The sequence below is a fragment of the Vipera berus genome, assembly GCF_964194415.1.
Source record: "Vipera berus genome assembly, chromosome: 3".
NCBI classification, from domain to species: Eukaryota; Metazoa; Chordata; class Lepidosauria; order Squamata; family Viperidae; genus Vipera; species Vipera berus.
This window is the reverse complement of record NC_138204.1, coordinates 214,776,738-214,789,808: the sequence shown is the minus strand read 5'-3', so window position 1 is coordinate 214,789,808 and position 13,071 is coordinate 214,776,738. Positions and strand designations below refer to the sequence as shown.

General features: G+C 47.3%; 1 protein-coding gene across 1 annotated transcript; it reads left to right on the top strand.

Annotated features, from left to right (window-relative positions):
• Positions 1-966: 966 nt before the first annotated feature.
• Positions 967-2,196, top strand: ARC (activity regulated cytoskeleton associated protein; the record flags this gene model as incomplete). The annotated part of the gene is made up of 1 exon (XM_081325896.1): positions 967-2,196. One exon carries the CDS (start codon positions 967-969, stop codon positions 2,194-2,196), a length of 1,230 nt encoding a protein of 409 aa, XP_081182022.1.
• Positions 2,197-13,071: the final 10,875 nt, after the last annotated feature.

Below are 13,071 nucleotides of genomic sequence, written 5' to 3'. Positions count from 1 at the left end.
CCCAAGGGCAAATGTGAGCAATTGTGCAGAAAAAAATGCATCAGATCTGGAGGCGGAGGGGGACTTGGGTGTCCAACCTACGCTGTGGCTAGTGGGGTGTGACAGTTCATCGGCTTAATCTCCCCGCTTTCTCAAGAGAGCGATTGGATAAGGATCTTGCTGAGTAGGAGATGAATAAGCCCTTTCTCTGCTCTTCAGCTGGGGGTGGAGTGGGGGGGGGAGAGAAGAAGGAGGATGCCAGGGGGGAGAGAGGTGGGGGAAGAAAAGGTAAAGGGATTACTCATCCAACTCTCCAACTGTCTCCCAAACCTTTCAAGCGCTTCTCGCCTCAAGTCTGGGGGTGGCAAAGGCAAACGGGAGGGGGAAGCCGCGAAATTTTCCAGAAGCTGTGTTTTCCCCTGAATTCTTTTTTTTCTTCTTCTTCCCCTCGTCCAATCAGAGGCTCGTTGACGATGAGCAAAGAGGCCTGGCTACACCCACGTACGGAGCTGTGTGCAGTATAAGTATGGGTCTCCATCTGAGTGAGTAGCAGAGCGGAGAGAGGAACCAAACAGCTCTCTCTGCTTTGCAACTCCCGGAGAAGGAGAACCAAACTCTCCTTAGCTGAAAGTTCTCAGGAGGGTCCGGAACCCGAGGGAGAAGCCACGCAGGCAGCTGAGAGGTGGCCTTCAGACCATCAAGAGGAAGCCGACGGATCTGCTTGGGAGTTAAAGCCTTCTAGCCGAGGAGGAGGAGGAGGAGGAAGAAGAAGTCAAGGCTGGAAAGAATTTTCCTGGCTTGCTTTGTGGACTTTTGCTTCAACGCCACGTGGAGTTAGACCGCTTTTTCTGGGGTACTCTCTGATTTGGTTGTGTTTGGCGCTTTTGGGGAGAAGAAGGGAAAATCAGTTCCTGGGCAGAGTGGTTTGGGAAAAGAGTCACTTGTTGAGAGTGGAAGAGTTCTGGGGCTATAGTAGCAGAGGTAGACATGATGCAGGTGGACAACTTCAACCATGGGAACCTCCATTCTTCTCAAGGTCATCGCGGGATGGCCAACAACAAGCCCAATGTCATCCTTCAGATAGGAAAGTGCAGGGCCGAGATGCTAGAGCACGTGAGGCGAACCCACCGACACCTCCTGACCGAGGTGTCCAAACAGGTGGAGCGAGAGCTGAAAGGCCTACAGAAATCGGTGGGGAAACTGGAGAACAATCTAGAGGACCACATTCCCTCAGCCGCGGAGAACCAGAGATGGAAGAAGTCCATCAAGGCTTGTCTGGCTAGATGTCAAGAGACCATTGCTCACCTGGAGAGGTGGGTCAAGAGGGAGATTAATGTCTGGAAGGAAGTCTTCTTCCGCTTGGAGAAATGGGCTGATCGGTTGGAATCTGGCGGGGGAAAGTACTCTCATGCTGATCCCACCAGGCAAACTGTCTCGGTAGGAGTAGGGGGTCCAGAAATGCAACCCAGCAAAGATGAGATTTACGATTATGCCTTAGACATGAGTCAGATGTATGCCCTGACCCCTCCTCCTATAGGGGAAGCCCCCGATGTGTCTCAGCCCCATGATTCCTATCAGTGGATCACTGTCTCAGAAGATACGCCACCCTCCCCAGTGGAGACCCAGATTTTTGAGGATCCCAGGGAATTCCTGACTCATCTGGAGGATTATCTGAAGCAGGTGGGTGGGACTGAAGAATATTGGCTCTCGCAGATCCAGAACCACATGAATGGTCCTGCCAAAAAATGGTGGGAATACAAGCAGGGCTCGGTCAAGAACTGGCTGGAGTTTAAGAAAGAGTTCCTCCAGTACAGTGAGGGTACTCTGACACGGGATGCCATTAAAGAGGAACTGGACCTGCCCCAGAAGGATGGGGAGCCCCTTGACCAGTTCCTTTGGCGCAAAAGGGACTTATACCAGACTCTCCACATAGAGGCTGAAGAAGAGGAGGTCATCCAGTATGTCGTAGGGACCCTCCAGCCCAAACTCAAGCATTTTCTTAGCCACCCCTACCCAAAAACTTTAGAACAGCTGATCCAACGGGGCAAGGAAGTTGAGGGCAACTTCGACAATTCTGAGGAGCCCAGTCCCCAAAGGTCCCCCAAAAACCAGTTTGGAGGATCACTGGAAGGTTTACCCCCTTCCTCTACTGCTAGCCCTGTTGCTAGTGATGAAACTCATCCAGAAGTTTCTGCTCCACCAGCCACGGTGATCTGAGCCCAGAAAACAAGGCACTAGACACACAGATGGGAACTATCAGCTTCTTGGGCAGGTTTGTTCCCATTCAGTGGGTGCCTTGGGCTACCCCGAGGAGGCTGAGATCTCAGCTCAGCAGCTGGTTGAAAGTGACTGCCTTTTTCTTCTGGTGTCCCATGTGGAGATCATAGCAAGCTTGAATCATTGGACGTGCTTCAAGCTGGAACCTCGGTAGCTGAGTTTGAGAGTGGCTTTCTAAAAGCAAGGATTGGACTATGTTATCAAGGTAGGAATCCTTCCTTTGGGGCAGAGACAACTGTATCCCCTTGGGTGATGATTATCTAGGGATTTAAATAGACACCAACACAGAAGGTCCATCCTTCCAACATCAGTTCTGTCCTTCAGCGTGGTTTTCCTTCCAGGCATTCTCTTCTCCTTCCAGGTAGCTGTTGAGAGATGACTTCTGTTTATCTCTGCATTAGCCAATGGATTTACTGACTTTCTAGGAAGTTTCTATTTTTTTATATAATTCCCTTGGCATCTTTTAGACCAACTTCCAAAACACGTTGGAAAGCAAGTTTCTGGTGTTCTGGCAGAATTTCAAGAGAAATTCCAGCCACCACTTGAGGTTGTGTTGTTTTGGCCTCCGTGGTGATTCTCAGATGGGTCTCTGGATTCTCTCTGACCTGATTTTTAAGGTCCTTCAGCTCCAGAAAAGCCATTAGTAGACAGTTACTTCCTTCTCTAAATCCAAGCCGTTGAGGCGAGAAGTGTTCATACAATTTAATGTCTTGCCTCGTACATGAGGGCGATAAGCAGAGTTCTAGAGAAGACAGAGATTCTTAAGAAATATCGAAGGGGTTCAGAAAAAGAAAGAAGACTCTGAGGTTGGAGGGATGCATAGACTATAAGAAGGGGAAATGTTGCACGAACACAGCTTGAATTTAGAATTTATCCCGCCTACAAGAACGTCTACTAAAGTTGTACTAGCTTTTGCTAGTTGAAAAAAAAATATGGACTGAGCATTTCAGCAGTGCGGAATCACCTTACCAAAGGTGTAAAGACCCTTCAAGCTTTTTAGCTGAGCCTCGTTGGAGGTTGCAAACGAGAAGCAAACTGGGAGGAAGATCAGCAACTTTGAGACTCTTGTGCAGTTGAAGACAGAAAAGAAGAGAGAAGTAAAAAAAAAAAAAGAAAGTTCATATCATGGGCAGACAACACGGCATGCAAAGGACGTAATGAAGAGCAGCTGTGAAAATCCTGCTGGGAACCATGGGGAGGTGTGACCCCTTCCCATAGGCTAGAGGTAAGTAGCAAGCTCTTGGCTTTCTGTCTTTACCAAGTTTAATGTTGTTGATGATGATGACAACGTGGGCTAGTTTAGGCTGGATTCACACAATGCATGACGTGAGTTTGGGACTTGGTGGTTTAGCAGGCCCTCATGTTAAGGCACAACGTGGTTGGGACCTAGCATGAACACCAGAACGCCCACGCGTTTCCGGTGTCACAAAAAATTGGGGGAATCTGATTTTTTGGTATGAATCTGCTCCTCGTTTTGCTCTTGCCGGCAGCCCAAAGTCTTTGCAGAAGGGAAGGGACAGTCATAATTACCTCTTGCTCCTCTGAAAAGAAAGAGGAAGGGCAATGGGGTGGTGTGAAAGGGGTTACTCTGCCAACTGTTTATCTCCCAGAGCAAGCTGGCTGAGGGATTTTTGTGCCAACGAAACAACCCAACTGGAGCTTAGTGGGGAAGGAAGCAAGCAAGCAAGCAGTATCTAATAATATAAGGGTTGATGTGCTGAAGCTGGCTTAGCTCACACTTCATGCTATGCTTCTGTTACAGTGACTCATTCAAAACTGGCGGTGAGTTCAGCGCTTCCTGAATCACACGCAGAGCAGAGATGGAGATGGAGAAACTGCTCTGGAAAAACCCAGCAAGCGACAGAGATGGATGGATGTCATCTTCCTCTAGTTCCTGCTGTTCTCGCAGGACCAGGGCCTGAAGAAGGACAAGGTAACTTGAGTTCCCTATCAGGTGTAGAAAGTGCTCTGCCTACTCTTCACTAGCCTCCAGTTAAATGTCTGCCCAGGTTCTCTGTCAATCCAGGTCATCCTTGTCCCAAAGGTGCTTTTCTAGTTTTTCTTCGAAGACGTTTCTCTTCTCATCCAACAAGCTTCTTCAGCTCTGACTGGATGGTGGGGAAGAATGGAAGGATCTTTTTTTACAGCTGTAAAAAAACCTCCCATTCCCCCGCCATCCAGTCAGAGCTGAAGAAGTTTCTTGGATGAGAAGCGAAAAGTCTTCAAAGAAAAACCAGAAAGCCCAGTTGCCTCATGAAAAAAAACCCACCTTTGGGATAACCTCCTGATAGAAGTTCTGGATTCTCCTGGTACCTACACCTCCTTCTGAACTGGGAAGGAGAACTTTAGATTCCCAACTTCACAGCACACTTTGGGAAAGAGATGCTTGGAAATGTCTCTTTGGGACTTCCCTAAAGAGGCAAGAATCAAGAACATCCTACCTTTGATAGGTCCTGTTTCAAATAGGTCCTACTACCTTCTCTTCTCTGGAGATTGTCCTGCCTAAGGAAATGATAAGAAACATTGTACCCCTAACTCCCAGATTTGGATTGGGTGGGGGGATTTTATTTTATTTTATTTATTTTAATTCCATTTTATTTCCCGCCCTTCTCCGAAGACTCAGGGCGGCTTACAAGCTTAGCAGTAGCCTTCATTCTATGTATATGCCTGCTTATTAGGGCTTTCACACACACCCCAAGCGGCATTTTTACAAAGTCAGCTTAATTGCCCCCAACAATCTGGGTCCTCATTTTACCTACCTGGGAAGGATGGAAGGCTGAGTCAACCTTGAGCCTGGTGGGATGCGAACCTGCACTAATTGCAGGCAGCTGGTGTTACTTAAGGAGGCATTTTCCCAAAACCTCTTGTATTGGCCATGCTGGCTGGGATATACCCCAACCACAAGGAAACCCACCGCCATCGTTCTCCAAAGCTTTAGCACTTGCGCCTTTCCTTCCCATTGTAGTATCCTGTCTCTTAATCTTCTCTTTCTTTCTTTTTTCCTTATTATAGGGAGTGGGTTTCTTCCCTTTGTGGGTGAGCCAGCTCCTGGAGTCTTCGACGGCTTCAACCTTTGCATGCAGAGGAGGCGTTTCCCTGAGGAACTGAAGTAGCAGAGGCAACATCTCAGCACGAGCTACTTCCAAGGAAGCAGAGAAGATGCAAGGGAGAAGCTCGAGAAGATGCAAAGAGACATTCAGGGGACTTAGAAAGGACGTTGCTCTGTTTATTCAGAGGGCCTGATTCGAAGTTATGACAATGTGCAGGGTGTGAGTGAGGGTTTAGGAGGGAGAAAAAAATGGTGGAGGAACTTCAACCGGAGCTCCAAAGTATCTAGAACTGGAGGGAAAAAAATCCTTTCTAAAGGGCCACTCTTTGTTTTCCTATCACCTACGTTGCCCATGAAGTTGCTGTAAAAAAACAACAACTGGGAAGTAACTGTTAAAGAAATGAAACAAAAAAAAAACTTGCAGTCAAAGGTGTTCAGTTAAACGAGGTTAGGGGCTTGACAACGATGTATGACAAACGGGGCAATCCAACTTTCTCCACTCGCCAGTGGTTTAAGGACTACAATATTTCTTCCTTCTTCCATTTTCTTGAGCCTACGAAGAAGTGTGAAATGTACACACCACTGCATCCAGTGGACACTTACCAGAACCCTTTTTTTGATGTTCAAAGAAGATATGCTTCACATGCCACCTGTCAAACAGGTTGGACTGGAGATAGGTATAGATTAGTATTGTTGTATATTACTCTTTTCATCATCGTTTTCAGGATTTAGTGTCCTACCCATAGGTAGGAGTAACTTTCCACGAATGTATATGCCAACGTGCCAAATTTGATCCCATCGTCAAATCTGGTGCCCTGGTTACTTGATCCGTTCAGACCTGAGTGCAAGGTTAGCCTTCAAATGAACGATGGTTGTTGTATTAAAAATAGCCTGTTCATGTTAGACATAGCAGAAGGCCATTGGTAGACGTTCTGAGAGTCTATCATGTCTACTTGGACCTTCAACAGCTCTTGCTATTGTTTGTCTAGTTTCACAATCAACTGTGCAACAATGCTTTTTGGGGTTATCAGACAAGTCAACCGAGGGGATCCGTGGATTCTGAGTTTACGAATTGCTTCTGATGAATTGATGCTTCAGCTCTTTTTTATGGGTCATTGTTTCGCATTAAGAGAGTTGATGCTCTTATTCTCCCTAAGGAGAACCTGGGAAAGGTCTATCAGAGCAAGCAAACTCCATACCTGTTGCGCAATATCAATCCACTAGATCTACTGTTGACTTCTGATCTGTTTCTTTGGTTTCTAACTACTGGAATTGACCTGTTTGAAGCATGCTATAAGGAAGACAGTTCCACCACTGCATTATGAGCTGTGGTTTTGGGTCCGTGGGCTAGAGAACATGTGCTTTTCTTAAGGACTCAAATCACTGGAGCTTGTTCCAGTTGTATGAAGTTTCTTCTACCTTATCACATTGGTGGTGAATTTTATGAGGCTGTGTCAGCCAACAACATTAGAAGAAGAAAAGCATTCGCCACATGTAAAAGCGGCTTTAGCCAAATGGGTTCAATGTGAGGAAGCATTTGTGTTTGTAGATTTCTGCAATAAAACATTGTGTAATAACTGCTTAAAACAATACAGCTTTGCTTCTCATTCGTCGTTTTCAGTCTTTGTTTTTCCTGCCTGGAATATTGAATGAATGTCTTGATATCAGGCACACACACACACACACACACACACACACACACACATCCACACATGAAGGCTAAATTAAATTGATTTATTGCTAAAAAGCCTATGCACAGGAATCCTATGAACTAATGGTCAGCATGTGCTTAGAATTAGATAATGTTGAAGAGCAATAAAGAGGGCTGGTCTTAGTTTGCTTGTGACTACATAGAGATTCTAGGCTGATACCCCTTTTCACTCCATCCCCCAAGTTTTGCAATATCTTCATAAATGACTTAGATGAGAGAATTAAAGGGGAATTCATCAAATTTGCAGATGACACCAAGCTGGCAGGAGTAGCCAACACCCCAGAAGACAAAGTCAGGATCCAAAAAGATCTTGACAAACTTGAACCATGGGCCCTATCCAACGTAATGAGTTTCAGTGTGGAGAACAGCAAAGTTTCACATTTAGGCAGGACAAAACAAAGGTACAAGTACATGCTGGGTGAGACCTGGCTCAAAAACAGCAACTGTGAGATGGACCTTGGAGTTCTAGTGGACGATTACTTGACGGTGAGCCAGTAGTGTGCAGCAGCAGCCAAACAAGCTAATACAATCCTGAATTGTATAAACAGAGGCATAGAATCAGGATCATGTACCGCTTTATAAAACCCTAGTGAGGCCACACCTGGAATACTGCAGCCAATTTTGGTTACCATATCACAAAAAAGAGGTTGAGACTTTGAAAAAAGTTCAGAGAAGAGCAACTAAGATGATCCAAGGCCCCGAGACTAAAATGTACAAAGAACGGCTGCGGGACTTGGGTCTGGCTACTCTAGAGAAAAGAAGAAATAGGGAAGACATGATAGCAGTGTTCCAGCATCTGAGGGGCTGCCACAAAGAAGAGGGGGGTCATGTTATTCTCCAATGCACTAGAGGGCAGCACAAGAAACAATGGTTGGAAACTCATCAAGGAGACAAGCAACCTGGAATTAAGGAGAAACTTCCTGACAGTGAGGACAATTAACCAGTGGAACAGCTTGCCACCAGAAATAGTAGGCAGTCCATCGTTGGAGGTTTTTAAGAAGAGACTGGACAGTAACCTGTCTGAAATGGTATGGTTTCTCCTGCTTGAGCAGGGGGCTGGACTAGAAGACCTCCAAGGTCCCTTCCAGCTCTATTCATACTTGGGATATTAACCAATTTTGACCTACTTTACTTTCACTGTATCCATGGATAGCTTTATGGTTTCATTCTTATGAGAAAGAGCAGTGATACAGGTAGTCAGTCCACGACTTACAACAATTCATTCAGTGTCCATTTGAAGTTACAAAGGCACTGAAAAAAGCAACCTATGACCGTTTCTCACACTTACAACTGTTCTAGTATCCACATGGTGACGTGATCAGATGCTTATCAACCGGCTCATATTTATGACTTTTGCAGTGTCCTGGGGTTATGTGATCACCCTTTGGGAACTGCTGACAAGAAAAGTCAGTGGGGAGTCAATTGGGCTCAATTGTGGTCATAAGTCAAGGACTGCCTGTATTCAAGGACTACCTGTTTCAGAACAGGATCATCAAGCATCAACCTGATATATGACATTGTAGGACAGGAAGCGCGACTCTAATTTTTTTCTGATTCTTCAGCAGCCGTTGATATTGTTGACCACAATATCCTTCTACTCTGTTGTCCTTTGTCTGTTTGGCAAAGCGGGCTCCAAACTTCACAACTTGTGGACTTGTGGACTTCAACTCCCAGGAATCCCAGCCATTTGGCTGAGGAATTCTGGGAGCTGATGTCCACAAGTCTTAAAATTGCCAAGTTTGGAGACCCCTGGTTTGGTATCTACATGAAGCTATTGGGGTGGTCCTCAGAAGTTCTGGTTCTCAAGCTACCACTGATGATACTACTTCTATTTCTCGAGAACAGACATGTCAAACACAAGGCCCGGGGGCCAGATCCGGCCCGTGAAGTGGTTTCATGCGGCCCGCGAAGCCATCCTGGAAACAGTGATGGAACGGCCCCCACTGCCTTGGCCCTGGCCCAGAGACCCTCCTTCTGCCAGAGACCCTCAGATCTGTCCCACTCCTGCCCAGGCCCCCCCATAGGCACCCTTGATGCGAACGATGTAGAGCTGGCCACGCCCACCCAGTAGGCCATAAGCACTTTAGCCACGCCCACCCCATAGGCCACGCCCACCCAGGTCACACCCACCCAGCCCCCTGAGGGCAACCGCAATGCTGCTGCGGCCCTCAATGAAATTGAGTTTGACACCCCTGCTCCAGAACGTCCGAATCAGCAGAAGCTGTAGTGTATGTTCTGAAGCCAGTGATTGGACACAATTGTAAGAATGGATGATAGTCAATTAGCTGAGACTGAATCCTGCGATGTTGGGATTATCTAGTGGGTGATTCCAGGTACTGGCTGGGAATACTGCTTGTTTTCAGTGGTGTGAATCTCCCTCAAGGGGAAAAAAAAACAGGTCCATAATTTGGAGGTGCTTATTGTTATGAGCAGAAGACCAAGTCATCTCCATGCCAAGAATGCATACTATTAAATTTGATTCTTATCCCAACTGGGCTGGGACAGCTTGGCTTCAATTAGCCATGCAAGGAGACGAAGACCATGAATGGTGAAAAAAGTAAAGTTCTACATTTAGGCAAGAAAAACCAAATGTACAGGTATAGTATAGGTGGTACTTTGCTTAATAGTAATAATAATAATAATAATAATAATAATAATAATAATAATAATAATAATAATAATAATAATAATAATGATGATGATGATGATGATGATGATGATGATGATGATGATAATAATAATAATAATAATAATAATAATAATAATAATAATAATAATAATAATAAAAGTTGGAAGGGACCTTGGAGGTCATCTAGTCCAACCCCCTGCTCAGGCAGGAAACCCTATACCATTTCAGGCAAATGGCTGTCTAGTCTCTTCTTAAAAACCTCCAGTGTTGGAGCATTCACCACTTCTGGAGGCAGGTTGTTCCACTGGTTAATTGTTCTAACTGTCAGGAAGTTTCTCCTTAGTTCTAGGCTGCTTCTCTCCTTGACTAGTTTCCATCCGTTGCTTCTTGTCCTGCTTTCAAGTGCTTTGGAGAATAGCTTGACTCCCTCTTCTTTGGGGCAGCCCCTGAGATATTGGAACACTGCTATCATGTCACCCCTCACCCTTCTCTTCATTAAACTACACATCCCCAATTCCAGCAACCGTTCCCTATATGTTTTAGCCTCCAGCCCGCTAATCATCTTTGTTGCTCTTCTCTGTACTCTTTCTAGAGTCTCGACATCTTTTTTACATTGAGGTGACCAAAACTGGATGCAGTATTCCAGGTGTGGCCTTACCAAGGGCTTGTAAAGTGGTATTAACCCTTCACCTGATCTTGATTCTATCCCTCTGTTAATGCAGCCTAGCACTGTGTTGGCTTTTTTGGCAACTGCAGCACACGGCTGGCTCATATTGAAGTGACTGTCTAGTAGTAACTGAGGAAAGCCCACCTAGGGTGGACTGAGTCCAGGGTGCCAGGGAAACCCACCCATCAGTGGGTGGTTGATGAATGATCCAGACCGCCCTCTCACCACGGCCTGATCCCGGTACCATATCAACTGGCAATAGGAAGCCTTAGGAGTAGGGACAAATGTTCATATTCCACCCTGCTCCAACCAACCGGACATTAAGAAGGCAGTCCTTCGTGCCAAAGACAGTATACGTCAGCTAATCCAGGGAACTCAAACCAGGGACCCCCCCAACCGAACAGAGCACCAGGGCCAAGTCACGGAAAGTCCACAAGCCATCCAGCCATCAAGCCACCCATCTTCAGCAGAAAGCACCCGGCAGCAGTCCAGACAACAAGGGAACATCTCAGCCGGTATTTGGCCAAGCAGGCCATCCAAAAGGGAGAAGGGGTCTCCACGCCACCAAAAAGGGCACCCACCCCCTGTTCATATCTCCGCAGAGCCAAAGGTGTCCAGCAATCATCCCAGCCGCAAAGCCATTCTCTGGCCGATCTTTGGGCTGGGAGGCCTCCCAAAAGAAAAGGAGTCTCAGCGCAGCTAAATACGGCGCCCATCTGTTATCCATGGAAGTGGCAGCGATCCGAATGACACGGCCACACCTCGGCCGATCTTCGGGCCGATCTTCGGGCCAGGAGGCCTTCCAAGAAGACAAGGAAGCCCCCCTGGTGAACCTAGAGACAGTAGCGCTCCAAACGGGACAGCTACACCTCGGCCGATCTTCGGGTCGGGAGGCCTTCTGGAGGGAAAAGGGCACCTACCAGCTGGTTCCTGGAAGCAGCGACGCTACAGCCGGTACTCCACGCCTTGGCCGATCTTCAGGCCAGCGGGATCGCAAGAAGACAGGAAGAGCCTCCACACCACTTAAAAGCACCCCCCGACTGCTGGTAACCCCTCCAGCCTCTCCACCGGGTCGCTGTTACGGTTGTGCTTCCCCCAAAGCTCATTTGGAGCCCATCGCAGGGAGCACGGAGCTCAAGCAGCAACTGTCGCCATCTTGGGCCAAAAAAAAAGGGGCTGCCCCAAAGAAAAGGGAGTCAAGCTATTCTCCAGAGCACCTGAAGGCAGGACAAGAAGCAACGGATGGAAACTAATGGAAGAGAGAAGCAACCTAGAACTAAGGAGAAATTTCCTGACAGTTAGAACAATTAACCAGTGGAACCACCTGCCACCAGGAGTTGTGGGTGCTCCAACACTGGAGATTTTTAAGAAGAGATTAAACAACCATTTGTCTGGCATGGTATAGGGTCTCCGGCTTGAGCAGAGGAACAGACTAGAACACCTCCATGATTCCTTCCAACTCTGTTATCCTGTTATTCTGGAGAAATTCCCCCCATGGATTCCATTTTATGAGATTTCAGAGAAATGTGGGAAGCTGAAGGCAGGAGAAGAAGCAACAGATGGAAACTAATCAAGGAGAGAAGCAACCTAGAACTAAGGAGAAGCTTCCTGGACTGGAGGCTAAAATATATGAAGAACAGTTGCCGGGATTGGGTATGTTTAGTTTAATGAACAGAAGGACTAAGGGTGACATGATAGCCGTCTTCCAGTATCTCAGGGGCTGCCCCAAAGAAGAGGGAGTCAAGCTATTCTCCAAAGTGCCTGAAGGCAGGACAAGAAGCGACGGATGGAAACTAATCAAGGAGAGAAGCAACCTAGAACTAAGGAGAAACTTCCTGACAGTGAGAACAATTGATCAGTGGAATGGCTTGCCTTCAAAAGTTATGGATCTCCATCACTGGAGTTTTCAAGAAGACATTGGGCAACCATTTGACTGGAATGGTATAGGGCAGGGCTAGGCAACCTCGGCTCTTTTATGACTCGTGGACTTCAACTCCCAGAATTCCTGAGCTAGCCATGCTGAGGGGAAAGGGAGAGGTTTCCAAACTGAGCCATGCTGGCTCAGGAATTCTGGGAGTTGAAGTCCAGGAGTCGTAAAAGAGCCGAGGTTGCCTACCCCTGGCCTAGGCCTAGGTCGCTTTATGACTCGTGGACTTCAACTCCCAGAATTCCTCAGCCAGCCACACTGAGGGGAAAGAGAGAGGTTTCCAAGCTGAGCCATGCTGGCTCAGGAATTCTGGGAGTTGTTGAAGTCCACCAGTCGTAAAAGAGCCAAGGTGGCCTACCCCTGGTATAGGGTCTGTGGCTTGAGCAGGAGGTGGACTAGAAGATCTCCAAGTTCCCTTCCAACTCTCTTATTCTGTTACCCTCCATCTCCCTGACTCTCTGGTTCGGTTGCATCAGCTTGGCAATGACACACCACAGAGACAGCCTGGCCCTTTGTGCCTTGGAGGAGGCTAAGAGGATTGGCAACTGCTGGCCCTCAGCTTTCGGAGCTAAAATGCCAGCCTCTCACCACCCACTTCCCCGGCGTAGGTTGTTCACACTGCTTGGGGTGACTCAGCAGGTAAAGAGAGCTGCCAGCTCACCTTCAAGCACTCAAGAGGAATTCTGGGCAGCGGTGGAGCCAAGCCAGTCAGACACCAACCCTCCTTCAGCCGTGGCAAAAGTCTCCTTTGCACTAATTGCTCCTGGCCTCTTTGGGATCCACTCCTCCAGGCACAAACACACCACAGCGCCCACAATCCCAGCATCCTTGC